The 24,205-nt window shown below is 36.3% G+C and overlaps 1 protein-coding gene across 1 annotated transcript in view; it reads left to right on the forward strand.

Annotated features, from left to right (window-relative positions):
• The first annotated feature begins 530 nt into the window (after positions 1-530).
• Positions 531-24,205, forward strand: part of ZFAND4 (zinc finger AN1-type containing 4) — an 82,482-nt gene continuing 58,807 nt past the window's right edge. Inside the window, exons 1-4 of the mRNA XM_081158151.1 lie at positions 531-760; positions 17,644-17,719; positions 18,972-19,039; positions 22,494-22,680. Of these exons, the coding sequence (XP_081014277.1) occupies positions 580-760; positions 17,644-17,719; positions 18,972-19,039; positions 22,494-22,680 (512 nt within the window). The 5' untranslated portion in view covers positions 531-579. The remainder of the gene's footprint in view (positions 761-17,643; positions 17,720-18,971; positions 19,040-22,493; positions 22,681-24,205) is intronic.

Raw genomic sequence — 24,205 nt, forward strand, 5'->3', positions numbered from 1 at the left:
TAGAGAAAATTATTGCAAATATACCTGTTTGTTTGTTTTTTCAGTCCTCACCCAAGGATATTTTTTCCATTGCTTTTTAGAGAGAGTGGAAGGGCGGGGAGAGAGAGAGAGAAACATCAATGTGAAAGAGACACATTGATTGGTTTTCCCTTGCTCGGGATGGTGCCTTGCCCTTGGCCAGAATCAAACCTGGGACCCTTCAGTCTGCAGGCTGACACTCTAACCACTAAGCCGAACTGGCTAGTGCCAAATATACCTGTTTTTAATGATCTTGTATTCTAATGGAGGTGGGGGGAATGATTTCAGAGACAAATGTGAGAAGTTTAGGATTAGACAAATTAAGCATTAAATGAATTCTGGGGCTGTCTGGAAGATTGATTGGGCCATAGTTGTTCAGAAAATTTTTATGGAGGAATGAGACTTTCAGATAGGCTTCTTAAAAAGATTATTCTTGTTTTTTAGGTACTAAACTCAAAACATGAACAATGATATATATTACCAGTGTTCAAAGCTGATTTGGCTAGAACTGGAATATAGTTGCCTTCTACATATTCCAGAGGATTTAGCAAAGTCAAAGTAATGGATAACAGAAGAGATCCTCCATTCTTCAATGAAGATAACGTGGGGCCATTTTACTACAAGCTTCTTTTCTATACCATGGAGCTCTTCATTGAAACATTGACTGGAACATGTTTTGAACTGAGAGTTTCACCATTGGAAGCTGTTATTTCTGTGAAAGCAAAAATTCAAAGATTGGAAGGTACTTCTCTTTTTGCCCCCTTCTTTATTTTTAGGATATGAGGATTATATTTGTTGATCAAGAGTGTATAATAACTTTAACTTTTCTTACAGAGAAAATGTCAAGCATACGTGGAATTAGAAAGTATAGGATAATGAGCCCCTTATAGCCCTTCCTCAGCTTCAACAATTACCAGTTCATGAGCTGTCAGTACCATTCCTGTATTCCCCCACCTCATTCCTCTGCTACCAGAGCTTTTTGAAGCAAATCCGTGGTATCATGTTAATGGTGTGAAATAATATTTTAAAATAGTTTTTCAACAGGTTACGATGAAATGCAACTTACCTACCACTTTTAATGGGAAACAGTAATTGAGTTTCCTTTGAGAATACTTTTTTTAATGTGCAGATTTTCTGAGAAGAGTTTTTGGCTTACATTTACATATATTTGAAGTTTTCTCAGTGTAGCAGGGGTACTGAATATTGTATATCTCTTTTGTGGTTTGTGTGTTTGTATAAAGTGTCATAAATTACTTTGTGTAAAATTAGAGTATTTTTCTTTGTACTTTGGATATTTCTGAAATAAATGGTGTTTGCCTTTATAGTTGTTAAAATTCAGTTTTGACCAGAAAATTAAATTGTTCCATATAACGCTAAATGGATCTTTGCTTTTCAGGTCAGCTGAAATTTGCTTGTAAAGGTAGTAGCTAGCATCACCTTCCAGCCTAGTTTAAGTTCAAAACTGTAGAAGGATGAGGAGGGTTGGAATTTTTTGTTTGTAAAGTCAAGAACCTAGGTATCTGAGCTTCTGAGTATTTGCTGTTCCACCAGTAACTAACTTCTTGTCCTCGGTAGGAGGAGGCATTGGCAGGGTAAAACCAGTGCTTTATAGTTGTTAGACAGTTGAATCCTAGGTTATGCAATTAGAAATTATTGGGAAATTAAATGAGGTAATATGTAAAATGCCTATTGTCTTAGTTGGCTTGTACTGTCGTAACAAAATACCATAGACTGGATGGCTTAAAGAACAGAAACTTATTTTCTCACAGTTTTGTGGGCTGAAAGTCAGATCAGAATACCAGCATAGTCAGGTCCTGATGAGGGCTTTCTGACTTGTAGCCATCCACCTTCTCACTGCATCTTCACATGGAGACAGGTGGAGGGAGAGGGAGAAAAAGAGGCTGCTCTGGCATCTTCTTACAAGGGCACTGATTCCACCATTAGGTCCTCACCTTCATGACTTCATTTCTCTGATAGCTCCAAGAAAAGTTGTTGGTGGTTAGTTTATTCAGCTTTTTTCTTGTTGTAAGGATGGTGGTGGCAACTTACATGCTCTTTACATGTTGTAGTTGAGACTGGAAGTCCCAACTTTCTTTTTTTTAAATCCTCACCTGAGTATATTTTTTCCATTGATTTTTTAGAGAGAGTGGAGGGAAGGGGGGGGGCAGGGAAGAGTGAGAGAGAGAGAGAGAGAGAGAGAGATCGATGTGACTGAGACACATCTATCAGTTGCCTCCAACTTGTGCTCTAACCAGGGCTGGGGATCAAGCCCGCAATCGAGGTACGTGCCCTTGACTGGGAATTGAAACCCGAACCCTTGTCTGTGGGCCAACAATCTAACCACTGAGCCAAACCAACCAGGGCTCAACTTTCTTTTTAATGTTATAAGTTATGATTTAAAATTTCCTTTCAAGAACTGTGTTAGCTAACCTACAAGTTTTTAAGTTGAATTTTATTGTCATTAAATTGTGTTTGTTTTGCCAAAAGTATTTCTTTTATCTTTTAAAAGTTATAATAGTCAGGGGCTTTGCAACCACAAAAATATATAGGATTAGATAGATTTGATCACTTTTTATATTTTATACACATTCCCAGTATTCTGACTAATAATACTGAACATGTTTTCATTTGTCTCTAAGTTCTAGCAAACTCTTTCTCCCCATTTTAAATTTACATATTGTAAAATTAACTATTTTTAGTATTGTATTAGTTTACTAGGGCTGCCAAAGCATGGTACCACAAACTGAGTGGCTTAACGAACAGAAGTTTATTATTTCACAGTTCTAGAGGCTAGAAACCCAAGATCAAGGTAGCCCATTCTGTTTATACTTGAGTACTGTTCCATTGTATGGACATGGATATGCCACACTTATTTTGAGTTGAAGGTCATTTATATTGTTATCAGTTTTTGGTGATTATGAATAAATCCATTGTAAATGTTCATGTACAGTTTTTTATGGGAACATAGGTTTTCATTTCACTTGGGTAAATACCTAGGAGTGGAATTGCTGAGTGGTATAGTAAGTATATATTTAATTTAATAAGAAACTCCCAAACCATTTCCAGAGTGGCTGTACCATTTTGTATTCCTGTGAGGAATGTCTCAGAGTTCTAGTTGCTCTGCATGCTCATCAGCATGTGGTATTGTGTGGATTGCTTTTGTTTTTGTTTCTTTTTTGCATTCTAATAGATAGCAGTGATATCTGTTTGTGGTTTTACTTTGCATCTCCCTAATGACTAATGATATTGAGCATCTTTTTATTTGCTTATTGGTTATCTGTGTGTCTTCTTCAGTGAAATGTCTATTTCATCTTTGTCCATTTTTAAATAAAGTTGTTTTCTTGTTGTTTTGAAAGTCCTAGTAGTTTTTAATTTTTCATTATGGTTTCTTATGTCTTCTTTGACCACTGAATTATTTAGAAGTGTACTGTATTTCCCCACTTAGGTGAATTTTTAAAAATTTTTATCATTAATCACTAATTTAGTTACAGGTGGTCAGAGTAAATAGAATACTTATGATAAACATGGTATTCATATGTACAGTTGTTTTTGAATATTAGAGCAGTCTGGGGCTCTTTAAAAAAATCATGTGTGGTGTAGAAGAAACAGGAAAAAAATTGATGAGATGTATTATTGATGTGACAAGTTCAAGTGCAACATCTTCAAAGGTAGAATCAAACAGACTTCTGATTCTGGCCATATGGTAGAAACGTGTCCTAAAACAGAACACATAAATTCTGGGTAAAGGTTTTTTTGAGTTTTTTTAATCCTTACCCAAGGATATTTTTTCCATTGCTTTCAGAGTGTGGAAGTGAGGGAGGGGGGGAGAGAGGGAAAGAGAGAGAGAAACATTGATATGAGAGAGACACACCAGTTGGTTGCCTCCTGCACGTGCCCTGACCCGGGTCTGGGGATCGAGCCTGCAACTGAGGTACGTGCCCCTGGCTGGAATCTAACCCAGGACACTTCAGTCCACAGGCCAGCACTCTAACCACTGAGCCAAACCAGCTAGGGTGGTAAAGGTTTTTTTAAATACCTTTTTTAGTGTGTGTTTCAACTTGTATTAATATAATGGAAATAAAAAGAAGCCTGAGGTGACAATATATAATTCTTCAAGAACAGATGGTATAGCAGATGTTTGTTTCAAAAGCATCTCCCAATCTCTGGTGACTCCACAGCTTGAGGCAAACGGGAAAGGAGAGAAAATCTGTTACCTTAGTACAATGGGATGTTAGCTCAGAGATAAACATTTGTTTCCCAAACCCCTGAACCACCATGTTTGTAGTTGTTTTGTTTTGTTTTCCCACCTACTTTGTGACACTACAAGGTGCTCTAGGATCATCTTACATATTCCTTCCTCTGTCTTAGAATCAGCCATTTCTTCAAGAAGCCATGGTTCTTTTTATTGGACTATGGTACTAGAAACCAAGATCTGGGCATGACAGTTGATTTTTAAACAATAATAGAAACCAGAAGACAGTAGAATATTATCTTCACAGTGCTGAGAGAAATAACAGTCTCCACCTAGAATTAAATTTATCTTTCAAGGATGAGGACAAAATATAGACCTTTCCAGAAACACAAAACTTGAATTTTCCAACAACAAATTCTTGCCAAAGGAATTTCTGAAGGATGTATCTTAGAAGGCAAATGATCCCTAAAGGAAGTTGATGATGCAAGATGGAATGGTTATCAAAATGTCACATTTATGGGTGAACCGAAATAAATATGTATTTAATAAAACAAATAAACCAATAAATATGACGGTTTGAAAAAATCATTTTAAAATCCTGATAACAATGACAAGGTAGAGTTTTGTATAACGAGAGTGCTAAGACTCTTAGTATTGTTCAAGAGGAAGTTAAAGAGTGATTAACTTTAGACTTAATTTTATTAAATATGGTTACTTAAATTTCTAGAGTAATCAGAGATTAGAAATAGTTATATAATTTCCAAATGATAAAAGTGCCTCCGCGTCTTCCATCTATCTAAATTAATACATAAAGGAGGCAAGTAGTTAAAGCAGGATAATTAGAAAGCTCAAAGTAAGATAATGAAAATGAATAGAAATATATCAGTAATTCCAATAAGGTAAAATGGATAAAGCTCTCTAATTGAAAGACAACTGATAGACTGCTTAAAAAAAATTCATATGAAGTGCTTTTTTACAAGAGACCTAATCTAAAATATAAGGACTGCAAATGTTGAAAGTAAAAGGATTGAAAGGTATACCAGTCAAATATTAACCTAAAGAAAGATGGTGTTTCTGTATTAATAAAATTATTATATAAAATACCTTTAAAAGTGAGACATGTGAACAAGTCACTTAGAGGGATATTCATAGTAGTCTTGTTGGTAATGTCAGAATTCTAGAAACAACTCAAATGAGTACACTAGAATGGATAAACTGTGGTATATGTAAATATATGTGTCATATATTATAATTGAATTCTATGGGATAGTTCACAACAAGGAAACTAATGGAATAACAGTCTCCTGAATGACGTGGATAAATTAAAAACAATGGTCAGTAATAAAAGTGAATCATAAAGGAACACATACTGTGATTCCACATATATAAAGATCAAGAATAAAGGAAGAGAGGACTACAAAAATCAGAAAACAATAAAATGCAGTAACTACATACATGTTGATAACTACTTTAAATGTAAATGGATTAAATGTTCCAGTCAAAAGACATAGGGTGGCCCTGGCCAGTGTGGCTCAGTTGGTGGAGCATAGTCCTGTTCACCAAAAGGTGGCAGGTTCCACCCCTGGTCACCAGGTTTCGAGTTCAGTCACTGTCGGGGCATGTGCAGGAAACAACTGATCCATGTTTCTCTCTCTCTCCCTCTCTCTCTTTTTCTCTCTGAAAAAAAAAAAAAAAAAAAAGACATAGGGTAGCTGAATGAAGATGAAAACAAGACCATTAAATATACTGTCTACTAGAGACCCACCTCAGATTGAAAAAGACACACAGCCTAAAAGTAAAGGAATGGAAAAAGATACTTGATATATATGGAAATGAAAAAAGATACTTTTATCAGACAAAATAGACTTTATTTATTTTTAAACATGTTTTTATTGTTTTTAGAGAGAGAAGAAGGGAGAAAAAGAGAGAGAGAGAGAAACATCGATGTGAGAGACACTTCGATTGCTTGCCTCCCGCACGTGCCTAGACTGGGGCTGGGGTTGGAACCCAAAACCCAGATATGTGCCCTTGGCTAGGAATTGAACCTGAGACCCTTGACCCTTCCATGAGCAGGGCTCTTCTACTAATTCTCATATACACCCTTGTTCTCTTATGAGAGTAATGTATTTTTAAATTTTTTTGGTAGATTCCTTTTTTAAAAGTTAAGGAAGAGTCTTTCTGTTACTGGTATTTGAAAACATTATTACTTTAACAACTGGCTCCAGAAGTTTTTTTTGAGTGAGAACTTTGGGAAGCACACTTAGATAAGTTACTTGAATTAGAAGGCAAATCTTTAAAGTGTGAATATCAGAAGTGGACCACAGCCTTCTTTTCCCCCAGTGATGTAAAATGATGAGTATGCTGTTCATGTGAAAAGAAAATGGGAAGCATTTTTTTGGGCTTCTTATTGGATGAAGAAACTAGAAAACTGAGAGGTTCAAAGGCTAAAGTGGCAAATAGAAGCAGTGAGATTGTGTGATGGTAAATTTTATGTGTCAACTTGACTGGGCCATGGAATGCTCAGACATTTGCTCAAACATTATTCTGAGTGTTTCTGTAAGGGTTGTTTTGGATGAAATTAACATTTAAATCAGTGGACTTTGGGTAAAGTAGATTACCTTCCATAATGTGGGTGTTCCTCCTCAAATTAGTTTAAGAACTGCATAGAATAAAAAGACCAGCCTTCCTTGAGCAAGACAGAAGTCTCCAGACAGCCTCAGACTTCATATGCAACTTTGGTTCCTCCTGGTTGTATAGTAGACAGGTTTCAAACTCATACTGGAACATTAGCTCTTCTGAGTCTCTAACCTGCCAGCTTACCCTGCAGATTTTGGACTTGCCTGCCTCCGTGAGCCAATTTCTTATCAACCAATCAATCTCTCTCTCTCTCTCTTTGGAGAACCCTGACTAATACAGATAGTGAGAAGCTGAGATATTACATATACTAATAGAGGAATGGAAAATCCCTAGAACAGAATAGTTAAAGGTTGTCAAACTCATTACTGTTGCATTTAAAGTCTTTCCTATACATATCTTTAACCTTGTCTTTCATTATTCTCCATTTTATTAATTTTACTTGAGGCACACTTTCCTTATGCTCTTTCTTCAGTAAGTCCAGTTTCTTCCTGCTTGAAGGCATCTCCTCTTTCAGATATCCTTACTCTTTCTTCCCTACCTTATTAAAATTCTCACATGTCATTTCCTCATGCCTTTTCTTGACCACTCTTAAAAACTACACTCAACCTAGGCCATCTCTTTATCTTGCTGTATTGGTTTTCATTGCATTGAGTCACCTAGCATGATATAAAGTGCATGATAAGTGCATAAATAAATGAATTTATTATCAGAATTATATTTATCTGTCTTAAGTAAAATCTAAGTTTCATGAAGGCAGAGTCTTTCTTCTTATTCACCAATATATTTTTAGAATAAAGAATAGGCATTGAAATATTTAATGAATGAAGGAGTAAAGGAAATCAGAATGATGTTTAATTATTCTTACCTATATCTAATTGAAATATGGTCTTCTGGTGTAGATTATTTTTCTATTTGTGACTTTAAAATATGTAATCCTCTTTATGTATATACCATTCCTTCTCTAGTTCATTCTCATAACCCTTTTCCTACAATTATTTTTTTTCCTGAAGTGACTACATTTCTATAGTGTTTTCAAAAGCACTTTTAAGATTTTTGTTTTAAAAGTTTGTATGTAATGTGTGTACTTATCACATAATGTAACCTTAACAAGTAAAGTTGTAATTGACATAGTTGTAGCTGACATGTGCATTCAGTATAACAAGAAACCAGGAATGGAAATTATTTTCAGTATATTGATTTCCTCAATTTGTTTTTTAAATAAATGTTTATTTAAGTTAATAAACTCTATATGTTAGAACAATTTTAGGTTCATAACAAAATTGAGCAAAAAGTAGAGTTCTCAACATACCTAGCCCAAGCAGAGGGAACCACAAGCTGTGGAGTGTGGAAAACTACAAACAGAGTACTCAAGGCTAGTCACAAACAGCATCTGACATTGGCCTGCACAAGAGACTGTCCAAAAGACTGGGAGTCCTAGTAGATCCATCTAATATATAGGAACAAATCCAAACAGGCAGCCAAAATGGGAATACCAAAAAAAAAGCGCCAAATGAAAGCACAGAAGGATTCTCCAGAGGAGCTAAATGAAATCTCCATTCCATGAAGTATTCAAGGAAATGCAAAACAGGGATCTGAAACCAAGACTACTCTATCCAGCAAGGCTATCATTCAAGCTAGATGGTGAAATAAAGAGCTTCCCAGACAAAAAAAGGCTAAAGGAGTTTTATCACCACCAAACTAGCATTGCAAGAAATGTTAAAGGGATTACTGTAATAAGAAGTAGAAATAGAACAAGAAACATAGGCATAAAGAAATAAAATGGCAATAGATAAGTACCTATCAATAACTTTTAATATAAGTGGATTAAATGCTCCAGTCAAAGGACACAGGGTAGCTGAATAGATAAGAAAACATGACCCAAATATATACTGTCTACAAGAGACCCACCTCAGAACAAAACACAGGCTGAAAAAAACAAAGCAGAAATCTTCTGGAGGACTTTAAAGGAGAGATTGACAGCAATACAGTCACAGTAAGGGACTTTAACACCCCACTGACTTTACTGGATAGATCTTCTAGACACAAAAAAAACCAACAGGGAAACAGTGACTCTAAATGAAACACTAGATCAGATGGATTTAATTGACATTTATAAAACATTTTACCCAAAAGCTGCAGAATAGGCATTCTCCTCAAGTGCACATGGGACATTCTCAAAGGTAGACCACATGTTAGGACACAAACCAAGTCTCTTCAAGTTTAAGAACATTGAAATCATATCAAGCATCTTCTCAGACATTTACACCATGGAATACTATGCACCTGTAAAGATGAAGAGTCCCTTACCCTTTGAGACAGCATGGTGGGACCTAGAGAGTATTATGCTAAGTGAAATAAGCCAGTCAGAGAAAGACAAGTATCACATGATCTTGCTCCTTCATGCAATCTAATGAACAAAATAAACTGATGAACAAAATAGATCCAGAGACATGGAAGCATGGAACAGACTGACGAATCTCAGAGGGAAGGCAGAGGTTGGTTGGTGGGGAGAGAATAACCTTAGAACTTAAATGCACATATGCATAACCCATGGACACAGACAATAGTGTGGTAAAGGCCTGGAGGGGGGTGTGCAGGGTGGAGGGGACCAATGGGGGGGAGGGGACATTTGTAATACTTTCAGCGATAAATACCAATTAAAAAAAAAAGAGAGTTCTCATATACTCCATATACCACACCCCCCTCACCCCACCCACACACACCTCCCCCACTCTCAACATCCCACACCAGAGTGGTTCCTTTGTTACAGTTGATCAGTGATTTTCATCTAAAGTCTGCAGCTTACTTTAGGGTTCACTGTTGATGTACATTCAATGGGTTTTTACAAATGTATAATGACACGTATTCACCATTGTATTATACAAAATAATTTCATTGCCTTAAAAATCCCCTGTGCTCTGCCTGCCTTCCTCTCTGCAAGCCCTGGCAACCACAGTGTTTTTGCTGTCTATTCCAGTTTTCCCTTTTCCAGAATGTCATATAGTTGGAATTATATAGTTTGTAACCTTTTCAGATTGGCTCCTTTTGCCTAAAAATGTTTGTTTACATTTCCTCTATCTTTTCGTGCCTTGATAGTTCCTTTATAGCACTGACTAGTATTCCATTGTTTTCATACACCACAGTTTGTTTGTTTATTCAGCTACTGAAGGACTTCTTGGTGGCTCTCAAGTTTGGGTGCTGTAAACATCTGTGTGTGGGTTTTAGTGTGGGCATAACTTTAACTCGGGCAAATACCAAGGAGCATGGTTGCTGGATCAATATGGTAAGAGTATGTTTAGTTTTATAAGAAATTGCCAAAGTGGCTGTACCACTTTGCATTCCCATGAGCAGAGAAGGAAGCTTCCTGTTGGCGCACATCCTCGCCAGCACTGACAATGTCGATGTTTTGGGTTTTGGCCATTCAAAAAGGTGTGTAGTGGTTTCTCACTGGCGTTTTAATTTCCATTTCCCTAATGACATGATATTGAACATCTTTTCAAATGCTTACGAGCTGTCTATACATCTTTTTTGGTGAAGTGTTCAGGTATTTACCCCACTTTTAATTGGGTTGTTTGTTTTCTAATTGTTGAGTTTTAAGTATTCTTAAGTAATAACGCTTTATCAGATATGTCTTGCAAATATTTTCTCCCAGTCTGTGGTTTGTCTTCTCATTCTCTTGAGATTGTCTTTCATAGAGCAGAAGTTTTTAATTTTAATGATCTAGTTTATCAGTTATTTATTTCATGGATCATACTTTTGGTATTGTATCTAAAAAGTCATCACCATACGCAAGGTCATTTAGGTTTTTGCTTTTTGAAAATATATATTGATTTCAGAGAGAGGAAGGGAGAGGGAGAGTGAGAGAGAAATCTCAGTGATGAGAGAGAGTCATTGATCAGCTGCCTCCTGCACCACCACCCCCCCACTGTGGATCAAGCCTGCAACCCCAGCATGTGGATGTTCAGTTCTAGCAGCATTTATTGAAGAGTCATTGTACTGGAGACATGGTGAATAGGCTGGATATGCTTACCTAGGGTTCAGGGAAGATATCTAGGCTAGGGAGAGCAATTTGAGAGTCTGATATTTAGCTTGTAGGATGAGTTCTTCAAAAGATTAAGTCTACATTGAAAAAGAGAAGAGATCCAAGAGTACTGCAAAATTAAGAAGTCAGGGAGTTGAGGTTGAGCAGCCAAGGAGATTTAGAGGGAGTGCCAAAGAGGTAATATCAAAACCAAGAGAATGTGTTACCTTGGGAATAAAATATTTCTAGGAGGAGGGAGTGATTAGCCGCTTTGATAGGCCCAGTGGGAAGAGAATTGAGAATTGACTGTTGGATTTAGCAAATAGTTTAATTGGTGACTTTGATTGATGACTAAGTTGGTATTGGCCAGATTTCCACACTGTAAAGTTACTTTTTTTTAAAAAAAATCCTCACCCAAGGATATTTTTTCCATTGCTTTTTAAGACAGAGTAGAAGGGAGAGAGAGAGAAAGAAACTTCAATATGAGAGAGAGACATTGATTGGTTGTCTCCGGCACACGTCCCATCCCGGGACTGGGCACTTGGGACTGGGGATTGAGGATCGAGCCTGCAACCAAGGCATGTGCTCTTGACCAGAATCAAACCCAAGACCTGTCAGCCACATGCTGATGCTGTAACCAGTGAGCAAAACCGGCTAGGGCTGAAGTTACTATTTTTATTTTTGTAATTATTAAATATCTTCTGGGGACTATTTTTATCTTCGTAATTAATAAATAGCTTGTGAGGCACTACCTTGATACTGTGCAAACATCCTGTTCTTATAATTTTTGCCAATAAGTTTCGTATTCATTGATCGCTTTGCCAGGAACATTTGTTACTGTAGTATTTACTTGATGATGATTTTTCTATTTCCCTTACTGCTTCTATATTTATTGGCAGTCTACTGTAAGGAAATGCTGTCCATTAGCCCTTATTACTTATTTATCCAAAAATTTGTATCATCATGGACTCATGAATATTTATTTTATTCTATCAGTTATAATATATAACTGTTATTTATTGCTGAATTTGCCACAAATTTAACTATCAAGAGTATCTTCAAATTGGTTCATATGTCCTTTTGAAATGTCCCGTTTATTTTTTAGGCATAGCCTTGCTTTGTGTGGTACCACAAGATATTCCAGGTTCATCTTATATTTTTCCTGCCTTAGTCCTGGCATCAGTCATTTCTCTAAGGTTACTTTTATTGGGATTCTAAGGTTACTTTTATTGGGAATGTATTTAGATACCAAGATCCAAGTGCTAGGTGTGCTCATGGCTATTGGCCTGTCATTGCTTCTATGCCTTCATAATGGACAGAGATAGGAAATATGTATATTTACTACACACATATACACATACTTCTGTATCTATCCAAATTTTATATATGTTAAAAACCAGGATTTCATATAGATACCTCTAATTCCAATTTATCACCACAGTATTCATTCTAGCCTTTTCTCTCTCTTCATTTATAACCGCTTTCTTGCACATTGAGAAACTTGGTTCACATTATCTGCAATATATCTACTTATTTGCTCAAATTTACTGTATACATAAATTAGTTTAGAATCACCAACCCATACCTATGTAAGAAACAAATTTACTAACTAGAGTATTATACAGCCCTTCACCTATAGTATACAGTCAAAACATCTTTTTGACTGTATTTTCTTTATCCATTTATGTCTATAAACATTTAGGTTGCTTCTGTCTCTTGACTGTTATGGATAATGCTGCAATGAACATGGGTATGCAAATATCTCTTCCAGATCCTGATTTTTTAAAATATATATTCCCAGAAGTGGAATTTCTGGATCATATGGTAATTCTAATCTTAATGTTTTGAGGAGCCTTCATATTGTTTCACATTGTGGTTACACAATTTTATATTCCCACCGGCACTGCACAAGGATTCTAATTTCTTCACATCTTTGCCAATATTTGTGATTTTCTGGGGGTTTTTTTGTTTTGTTTTTTTGCTAGTGGACATCTTAATGGGTGATATCTTTTTTTTTTTTTTTAAATATGTTTTTATTGATTTCAGAGAGAGGAAGGCAGAGGAAGATAGAAACATCAATGATGAGTCACTGATTAGCTGCCTCCTGCACGCCCCCTGCTGGGGATCTAGCCCCAAACCCAGGCATGTGCCCTGACTGGGAATCAAACCTTGATTTCCTGGGTCATAGGTCAATGCTTAACCCACTGAGCTACACTGGCCAGGCATGTGTGATATCTTATAGTGGTTTTGATTTGCATTTCCCTGATGATTAGTGATGTTGACTATCTTTTCATATGCTTATTGGCCAACTGTATGTCTTCTTTAGAGAAAGGTCTATTCAGGTCCTTTGCTCATTGTAAAATCAGATTTTGTTGTTGTTGTTCAGTCCACTGTAATTTGTTTGCCTTATAAGTCTGTGTGTGTGTGTGTGTGTGTGTGTGTGTGTGTGTGTTTAACTGTTGAGGATTTTTATCTTTATCACCAAAATCAAATAGTTCTGGGTAGAATTTCCCATGTACCTTGTAGGTCCTTTCAGTTTGTAAATTCAAGTCTTTTGGTCTTTTTTATTTCTGGAAGTTTTCCAGGATTATAGTTTTGTGTTTTTTATTAATTTTTATTTTTTTTCATTTTTTTTATTTCAGAGAGAGAAAGGGAGACGGAGAGAGAGATAAAAACATCAGTGACGAGAGAGAATTATCGATTGGCTGCTTCCTGCATGCCCCGTCCTGGGGAATCCAATCCAAAACCTGGGCATGTGCCCCGACTGGGAATTGAACCCTGCCTGACCTTCAGGTCCGTGGGTTGACACTCAACCACTGAACCACACCGGCCAGGCTCCAGGATTATAGTTTTAAATGTTAGTTTGTTTCACTGTTTTGTTTTTCTTTTCCAGGGACTTTGATAATATTAATATTATTCCTTCTTGGCCTATCTTTTATTTCCACTACTTTATCTCTGATCCTTCTTTCTTCTTTCTTTATGTAATTTTCATTCTCTTGGTTGTTTTTCTGCTTTGTCCCTCACTAAATATGTATTTTAGTCTATTATCTCTTGGTATCTTGTAATTTATTCTTTATTTTTGAGGTAATTTTATCTTTTTCCTTCATTTATTTTCTAAGTTTAGCCAGATATTTTTTCCATTTTTCCTTTATTTATTTTTGGATATTTTCTGTTCTTAATTTTTTAAAAAATAAATTTACCTTAAAAATTTATTTTTAAATTAAAAAAAAAACTTTATTGTTGAGAGTATTACAGATGTTCCCCCTTCCTTCCTCCATTGCCCCCCTTCACCCATTTCCTGCCCTGCCCCAGGCCTTCACCACCCTATTGTCTATGTCTATGGACAGTGCATATGTTCATATAAATTCTTTGGTTAATCTCTTCCCACCCCCCACCCCATCCCCCTTCCCTCTTCCCTCTGAGATTCACATGATCTGAGATATGTGATATTTGTCTTTCTCTGACTGGCTTATTTCACTTAGCATAATACTCTCCAGATCCCTCCATGCTCTCTCAAAGGATAATAGGTCCTTCTTTTTTTTACAGCTGCATAGTATTCCATTGTGTAAATATACTACAGCTTCTCCCCCCCCCCCCAATCTACTGATGGGCACTTGGGCTATTTCTAGATCTTAATTATTGTAATAACACTGCTATGAACATAGGAGGAAGGAAGAGAGAAAGAAAAGAAAAAAAAAGGAAAGAAAGAGAGAGAGAGAAAGAAAGAAAGAGAGAGAGAGAGAGAGAGAGAGAAACACATTGATGTGAGAGAGAAGCATTGAATGGTTGCCTCCCACACATGCTCGACTGGAGATCAAACCCACAACCTGGTTATGTGCCCTGACCAGAATCGAACCTGCAACCTTTCATTGTACAACCAACTGAGCTACATCATCCAGGGCTCTATTCTTAATTCTTGAATTTCTGATTCAAAGCATTTTTCTTAAATATCTTCAAATGCTTAAGTTTGGGATATGGCCTTATAGTTGTCTTCTTCTTTATGGTTATTTTTCTGGGTAATATTTACTGTGATTGATAGGTATAGAATTTTGTTTGCTCATTTTTACTATTAACTCTACATGGATATGTTAATTTTTATCTTGATTTTTGTGGTATAGGGGTGTTTTACAGATTCTGTTTAATGGTGCTCTCCCTATCAGTACAACAATGTTCAGATATTTTAGTAGATGTTTTATGTTTTCTTGTGAGGGGAGGAGTTGTGAGTCCTCCAGTTTAGGGTTCTGTTTTGCCTTTTGTTCCTTTTCCCCTTTTCTACTAGATTAATAAAGGATGCTCTTCCTCTTTTTTTTTTGCCCCGCCCCCCACTACTCACCCCTCCATATCCCCTTTCCCGAGCTCCTTCAAATTGCTTGGTTTTAAAGTCCCTTCCTTGTTGTCACTGAGCCCCTTTGTAGACTTTTCAGACTCAGAATGGCCATCTTTTTCTTTGTGATGGTTTTATGTTGAACTTATATGTCACTTGCTTCCCTCTGTGTTCTCCAAAATTTTTCTCAGTGAGCCCTTAAGGAGTGGGAACATGGGACTCCCTACACTGGGAATGGGTCATTGCCCCTTTTTATTACCACCTGTTATAAAGTTTGATCATTCTCTGATTTCAAGTTATGAGGGCTAGGGTAATGGTTTCATTGTATAATTTCCCTTCTTTTTGTTCTGTATTGTTTTGGGAGGAAATATTAGAACATGGGAACTACGTTTCAGCATTGTCTTTAATTATCCATAAGTCTCACTGATTCTGGTTTATTTTCTAAATGCAGGTATGAATACGTTCTCAAACACAAATGTATCTATGTGAAAACTCTAAAAAAGACAAAGCAAACATGCTTGAGTCATTATTAGAATTAGATGAGTTTATTCGGATGGGACCCTCTTGATGGGATTAGTGCCCTTATGAGAAGAGACACCAGAAAGTTCCCCTTCTCTGTGTACACTGGGAAAGAAAAAGTCATGTGAGCACACAGAAAAATGTCAGATGCCTACAAGCCAAGAGAAGAGGCCTCAGAATGAAACCTACTTTGCTAGAATGTTGATCTTGGACTTTCTAGCCTCTAGAATTATAGAATCTGTTCTTAACCTTTTGGGTGTATTTCCTTTTAAAACATTTTTTGTGTTTAACAAATGGATAGCACTTTAATATATATTTGTCATAATTTATTTACCCAATCTTCTATTAAGAGATATTTTCACCTATCCAATTATTCACTATTATAAACAAAGCTGTGATAAATAATCTATGAGTGTGAGTATATATGCAAATAGCACTGTTACTATTCTAGTCAACTTATTTTATAGTATTACAAGCAAAAGTAATTAGAGAAGGCAGTATGTGACATGTTTGAAAAAGATTTTCATCAATATGAGTATCCATTAAATGTTCTGTATAGATAATGCTCACTTTCTGGCTAGTACAGTGCAGATATTCTCTGGGCATTCAAATGTGCAGTTTGCAAAACAAGTTAATTATGCTGGAATGTGGGACCTGCCTTAATAGTCCTTTAACATCACAGAAATGTAAAGAAACGGTCTTGCAGACTATAATTTTTAGCATTGAAAATTGCTCATAATATACCTCCCCCAGATTGAATTATTCTGTAATTAGTGTTCAGGCTCTACATAAAAAGCATGTGAATATATAATTGTAACTGTAATCACATACAAACACAGGTGGAAGGAATTTTCTAATATATTAATGTTTTCTATTGGAAATTATATTTTCTGTTGTCCTTTTTCAAAATTATTGACCTTTCTATTTACAAGAGATGTGAAAGATGCCATCTTAACCACTAAATAAATTTACATATAAACAATCATCATCTTACGTGGACATGTTACTCTTGGAACAGATTTTTAGACTACAAACTCCTAAGGACAGTAAACTGTGTGTTCCATATTTTTTTACTTAGCTATAATTGACATACTATATTAGTTTCAGGTGTACCACATAATGATTTAATATTTGTATGTATTGCAAAATGACCTCCAAAGTAAGTCCAGTTAACATCCATCAGCATACACTTAGAAAAGTTTTTTAATTTTTTTTAATTTAAAATTTATTTATTTATTTTTAGAGAAGGAGAAGGTTGGGGGAGAGAAACATCAATTTGTTATTCCTCTTATTTGTGCATTCATTGGTTGATTTTTGTATGTGCCTTGACCAGGGGATCAAACTCACAACCCTCGCATATCAGGGTGACACTCTAACCAGCTGAGCTACCCAGCCATGGAAAAAGGTTTTTTTGCCCTGTGATGTAAACTTTTAAGATCTCTCTTAGTAACTTTTAGATATACAATACAATATTATTATAGTACCTATCTTGTACATTATATCCCCATGATTTATAGCAGGGAGTTTGTACATTTTAACCACCTTTACCCATTTCACCCATCTCCATTCATACTTTTATCCCTGAATATAACTGAATGAAGACTGTGCTTTGCAGCGTTTAGAACTGCCTTCTAGGCCTTAAATGTCATAGTCATAGTACTTTGTTTCAAGGTCAGAGAGTTACTGAACCATACTGTTCTTTTCTAAAGTGAGTGGATTGGACTACATCTACATTTAGCCATGCCTTTTACCCATGATTCTGTAAATTTTAGCTAAGTAATCAGCATTCAGTATAGAAGTGTGTTTAATTTCTTATTCCCCCTCACCCCCTCCTCTGCTTCATTATTTTTTTCATTTCATATATAGCTTTTTATCATACTTTTTAGAAGATTCTGTTGAATTTTTAACCAGTTTTTATAACCTTTCCCTAAGGTATACCCATCTGTCAACAGCACTTAATCTGGAATAACGTGGAACTTGAAGATGATTATTGCTTAAATGATTACAAGTGAGTGTAATTGCATATTAGCTGATTTACAGATTCAACATTATGACTTCATATAGTACCGTTGTTTTTCTTCTGAATCCTTGGATCATGTCTCCTCTTCTGAATAGTTCTGTTTCCTAGATTTCATTGTAAATCCTGAACTAAATAAACTGATGAACAAAATAGAAACAGAGGCATGGACACATGGAACAACTGTCAGAGGGGAGTGGTGAGGGAGGACTGGATGAAAAAAGGTGAAAGGATTATCCAGAAAACATATATACATAACACGCAGACACAGACAGCAGTGTGGTGGTAGAGGGAAGGGGGGGTAGGTGGAGGTGGGCAGAGGAGGAGACAATGGGGATGGAAAGAGGCTTTGCTTGGGGTGATGGGCACATGATGCAGCGTGCAGGTGATGTGTTATTGAGTTGTACACTTGAAACCTGTATGGTTTTGTGAACAGTGTCACCCCAATAAATGCAATAAAAAAAAAGATGTGTTGGCTCAGTACCCCATACTACCTGATCCTTTCCTTTGAACCTGTGTTTTACTTTTTCATTACTCTAAGCTATTCTCCTTCCCTTTTAGATCTTTCTCTTCTCATCTTGTGTTCTTGCTTCTTTCTTTGAATATTGAACCCTTTCCCACCTGGCTAGGCTTCTTTTCTTTCCATTTTCGCAAGTATTGGGTGAGAGAGTACTGCTCTTCACCAAGTCTTTCACTTTTCATTAAGCCCTTCTTCTGTTACTAAGTGACACTGTATGCAACAGTGATTGCAGGTATTATTGTCTGACTTTTTATCTTTTTATCTCCCTCCTCTCACATAAATCACTCTTAGGAAAAGAGCAAAATGTCAAAGACAATGTGGAAGAGCATTGGGAGACCTGTAGATTTGCTGTTTTTCTGTTTCCTATTTTATTAAATATATCTGCTATTTTCTAACACGTTGGGTCTTGAACAAGCTTTTCTTGTTGGGGACTTTTTTCCCTTACATGTAAAATGAAGAGGTTAAACAGCATGATCACAGAGGTCCTTTCCAGTACCTTTATTCTGAGATTTCATGTCGTATTTAAGGGTTATGAAAACTTCTTCACTTTTTCATTATTTATATAAGTAAATAAGTTAACATTTTATATTTGTGCACATTGCTATATCCTTACATTCTAGAGGACAGGCACTATGCCTGGTAAAGCAGAACATAATTACATATATGTTTAACAGTGAGTGCGTTTTGATGATTGTAGTTTATTTTTGTGTTAACTATCCACAGCATTGCAGAAGGCTGTACCTTGAAGCTGGTATTGGCTATGCGTGGTGGACCTATAAATACTAGAAGAGGTAGGCATATGTTAAAATTATGTATATTAAAGTAATTTGACAATAACAATCTTTAAGCCAGTTGGTATCCTTATGTTTTGTAGTAAGGTTCTCTTTTGGCTATTAGGTTTTAGAAGAACCACATTTTTCTTTCTAGGCATTGTTCTTTAAAGCCTAAATGAACAGAGGTAGGAACTCCTTTCCAGAAAGTCTAACTATTCGTGATTCAATTCAGGGAGATTTAAAAATAAGCATCATCAATATATGGAAGGGAAATTGATGCATAGTACAGATGTTGTTATTGTGTCTTGTTGCTTTTTTTATCCACTGATTCTTTAATTCCTGGGGTAATGATTTTTATAGAAACTTCCAGGATGTCAGTTAGCCTGGTCTGTGATGTATTTGGATTTCATGGGTATTATCATGGCCCTGTTGAATCCTTTTTCAGAATGTGGGCAGTCCCTGGGAGTTCGTTCGTTCATTCATTCATTCATTCATTCATTCATTCATTCATTCATTAACTCAGCAAGTACCTTTTGAGCATCTAGTAGATGTTCAATGCAATATTTTATGAGAGAAAATGTCCCTACTTCATGAAAGTGCCCACAATAAATGTGTAAAGAATTGATGTCGCCCTAGCTGGTTTGGTTTAGTGGTTAGAGCATCGGCCCTCAGACTGAAGGGTCCCGGGTTGGATTCTGGCCAAGGGCACATACCTCGGTTGCAAGCTTGTTCCTGGCCCCAGTCAGGGCATGTGCAGGAGGCAACCAATCAATGTGTGTCTCTCACATTGATTTTTCTCTCTCTCTCTTTCCCTTCTACTCTCTCTGAAAAAGCAATGGAAAAAATATCCATGGGTGATGATTAAAAAAAAAATTGATGTCATTTCAAGCAGTTGTAAATGCTGTGGAGGAAATAGGGTAGTGAGATAGTCTGTGGAAGCAGGGTGGTAGGAGGATGATTTTGGAAGGGTCCTGGGAGAAGGTGATGTGAGCAGAGACTTGGCTAACGAGAAAGTTCTATGCATGGGAAGAATGGGGAGTGTTTACATTGGTCTCTGATTCAGATATGCCACATGAATCCCACCAGATAGAGGCTTCCTTAGACTGCCCAGAGCAGTCCTCATTTGGGGGAAGGCCTTCATATTTATTTGAGCCTTCTTTAACCAGAAAACTGAAAGTTCACTATTGATTTCACTGCTGTCTTATTTCTTCCGCAAGTCAAATTTTATCTCCATGCTTTGAATTTTAGTTAGAAATTAAAGTTATTGCCATCTTTTACTAACTAACTACTTCAAGAGGATTTTGTGAGATATGTTATTTTGGCTGTTTAATTATTTTGGAAAAGATGAAAATAATGTTAGAGCTGATTAATTAGCATTCCCAATATCAGGGGCTGTCTATTAATTGGAACTTACGAAATTGTCCTATGTTGACATAAGTTGATGTCTATAGTACCAATTCTGAGGTCAGTACAAGAACCCTAAAGCATTTCCTGAGTCATTATTGTAAGATAGAATTACATAATGTTTAATGACGTGAAATCCATTGTATTATATTTTTGAAAGTTGGTTATTAGTGTATACTATTTTCTTTAAACCAGGGTTTTAATCAGAGCCCCTACTTTCCTTACTAGGACTAAAATTATTTTATGTTTATGAGAAGGAGTGTAAGTGATTCTGATTTAAAATATATGTACTTTTAAAACTTAAAAAAATTAAAATGAAAGGCATCACTACCCTTTGATAATTGAAGCTTTGTAATACTTTTACCCCCCTGCAACTCTCTGTGCCTTATTTGTAAATTGAAAAATCAGCACTTAGAAATCGTCTGGGTTTTTTTTATATTTTAAATTAAGTTTTTAATAATTTTGCCTTTATTGAATCAACATTTTTAAAATTAAAAGCTTGATGTTTTCTACCTTACATCATTAAAAACTTTGTGAGCCCAGATCTAAAACTTCTCCAGTGGTATTTGAGAAACCATATTTTTAAAGCTATTTAGCCTTACTTGAAACTTATGATTTAGAAAGTACATTTATCATCTGAGTTCCGGTAATATTTGGCTTTTAAAATTGTTTTTGAATTAACCATTATCAAAGCAGCATAGAAAATTCTTTCTAAAACTAAATTTTACCTTAAACTATATATGAAATGTTTTATACCTGGTGAAATCTAAATGATTTTTCTGTTATGAAAATGCGTGTGCATATACATACGCAAACCCCAGTGCCTCCCTAAGGAAGGTACACTGTGGATTTAAGTAGCTTTCATGTGGCATTAGTAATGGCAGTAGCATAGTTTTTTATTTCTCATGAACATAATGTGGAAAATACAGCATTAACTTAAAACTGGTAGGAACTTGTTTTCAAAATGTCTTTCAATATTTACCCATTTTGTACCTATGAAAGAGTCAATCAAAACATCCAAACATTTTTATAAAATAAGCTAAATCCTATTATATTTCTAAAGTTTTTGTGTTTTAGTAGTGGTGGTATTAAATTTAGGATATGGGAACATCTTTAATGTTTTTACCTTGTTACTTTCAGAGTTTAATATTTCCTATTGCTGTAACTTTTTAAAAGAGTAGTGCAGCAATGTGATTCTGTTAATATATAAACTACTTGAGTGAGAGTTATGGAGTTTGGGAAATTGTTGCCTCTTTAAGGAAAGAGCAAATGTTTCTTTAACTTGTCATGTCTTTAGGAACTAACTTTTTTCTTTTCCTGGAACCATTACTTAGATGCCCAAATGTGGAGTTCAGGGGATTTTAGAACATTCACCCTATGAGCCAGCAACCTCTCTAGGCCCATTCCCACTACAGGAACACAGTCTGTGGCTGCTGTGGACAAGAGTGGGTGGTAATGATGACTGCAATATCACCCAAACCTGAGGACATCTTCAACTTCTGGAGCCCATCGTTATGAGGGCTTTGCCCCATTCCTTGTGTTCCGACTGGACACATGGATGTATTCTAGGACAAAGGAGGGCAAAGTTGGGCTCCTGGGAAGATACTTATAACAAACAATATTCTGACCCTTACACACATTGCAGTTTTAGTACATAAGTAACCCCCTTGTTCCTGAATTATTGTGTACTTTTTTTTGGTTTTGCTTTTTTTTTAAAATCCTCACCTGAGGATATTTTTCCCATTGCTTTTTCAGAGAGAGTGGAAAGGAGGGAGAGAAGGGGGGCTGGGGGGGAGACATCGATTGGTTGCCTCCCCCAGATTGAGCCTGCAACTAAGGTACATGCTCTTGGCCAGAATTGAACCTGGGACCCTTCAGTCCACGGGCCGATGCTCTATACACTGAGCCAAACCGGCTAGGGCAGACCAGAAACTTTCAAAGAATATCATATATATATTGTATGCACAGGGTTGTTGTTCAAATTTACCACATTATGTCCTGTCACTGTACCAAAATGCATAAAACTTGATATAAATTGAAAGCTTGTTTATAATTTTTCCATTTGTAGTTCCTATGGAAGACCCACTTAGGGAGATGGCTGAGTACATGGATTCCAGTCGAGATGAGGTCTGGGAGAAGACCTCCTACAACAAACAAGTTACATTTTTGGTATACCGGGAAGGAGAGCAATTGAATTTCTTTCGTGTAGTAGATAGGGGAGATGGCACTTTAACACCATTATCTGAATCTTTAAGGTAAATAAATAGGTTTTCATTTGCGTGTCTCACTTAGAAAAGGAGAACATTATACAATACACTCCCTAAACCTTTATGTTTACCTGGTTTAGCCAAAATAATCTTATTATATTCACAAGACTGACTAAATTTCATGCATTCTCCTCTACTCCTTGGGTGCCAGGTATGTGATTCTGAAGTTGCCCTTCATATGATTAATACTTAGAGAATACTTTTTAAAACTGAAATTTTTTTATGGAATTAGATTTTTCATACAAAAGATTTATTTCTGTAACATTATGAAACTTTAAGATGCCTACTAGATTATAGAGTCTTATTATAATAGTGTGTTATTATAATAGAAAGGGTTGAACCTAAAGTTGCTATCTTTTTTCAGAATTTAACTCTCCTACTTAAAGGTGGATAAATCTTGCTTCTCTAGTCTTGTTTTTCTACTCTATAAAAGGGGAAAGGGTTGTTATATTACTTATAAAATTAGAAGGATACAACCTAAAGGTACTTAGCTAGACAAAACAACAATTAGAGAATTGGACAAGGTAACTTATGTAAGTTTTTATGCACTCCATCTTGCCATGATACTTTATTGCCTTTCACTTAAGTCACTAAACATTTACTGAATTTTTATAGCCAGTCTCTACATTAGACACTGGGTTACAGAGATGATTATTCCTTCCTCTTGAAACATACAGTCTGCTATAAATGGTATCTATAATATACTGTTGCCAACTGTTATAAAAAGATATCAACATCTCTGGAAAACCAGATGAGAGGGCCTTCATTTTGCCTGAAGGGCCGGGAGTTAGGGATAACCTCTGAGAAGAAGCAATTGTAATAGAGGAGGAGTTTGCCAAACAGAGAAAGGAACAGTATTACAGGTAACTGAATTTAATCCACAACATAAAAAGCTAGTGGCAGACCATTCACAGGAAAGATAACTTGTAGTCTGGAGAACACAGTTTCTGTGGGTCTGGAGTCTAGGCACAGTTTAGCTGGGTGCTCTGCTTGGGGTCCCACAAGCTGCAATCATGGTATTGACAAAGGTGCACTCTTATCTGGAGGCTTGATTGGGGAAGACAGTCTGCTTTCAAACTCAGTCACATTGTTGTCGTAATTCATTTTCTGGTAGTTTTATGACTGAGGGCCATGGTTTTTTGCTGACTATTGGCTAGAGGCTGCCCACAGCTCCCTTTTGATGAACTCTAAGTCAACTGATTTGGGGCCTAAATTACATCTGCAAAAATCGTTTAACTTTTTATCTATTCTGATGGCTAGATGTAAATCATAGGTCATGCCCACACTCAAGGGTAGAGTATACAGGGTGTGAAGGTCCTGGACCGGGAACCATGGGAATTCCTTTAAGATTCTGGCCGCCAGAGTGTTATGTGGAAGAAAGATTAGACTCCTTCTTTGTGGCTACAGAGAGCAGACTAACAAATGGGTGTTGACTGTTGACTCTAATGTGTCAGGATATGGTTAGCACTACAAATGTGGAATAAACATTTGGGCTTGAAGTTGAGGAGAGGGC

The sequence above is a fragment of the Miniopterus schreibersii genome (genome assembly GCF_964146895.1).
Source record: "Miniopterus schreibersii genome assembly, chromosome: 14".
NCBI classification, from domain to species: Eukaryota; Metazoa; Chordata; class Mammalia; order Chiroptera; family Miniopteridae; genus Miniopterus; species Miniopterus schreibersii.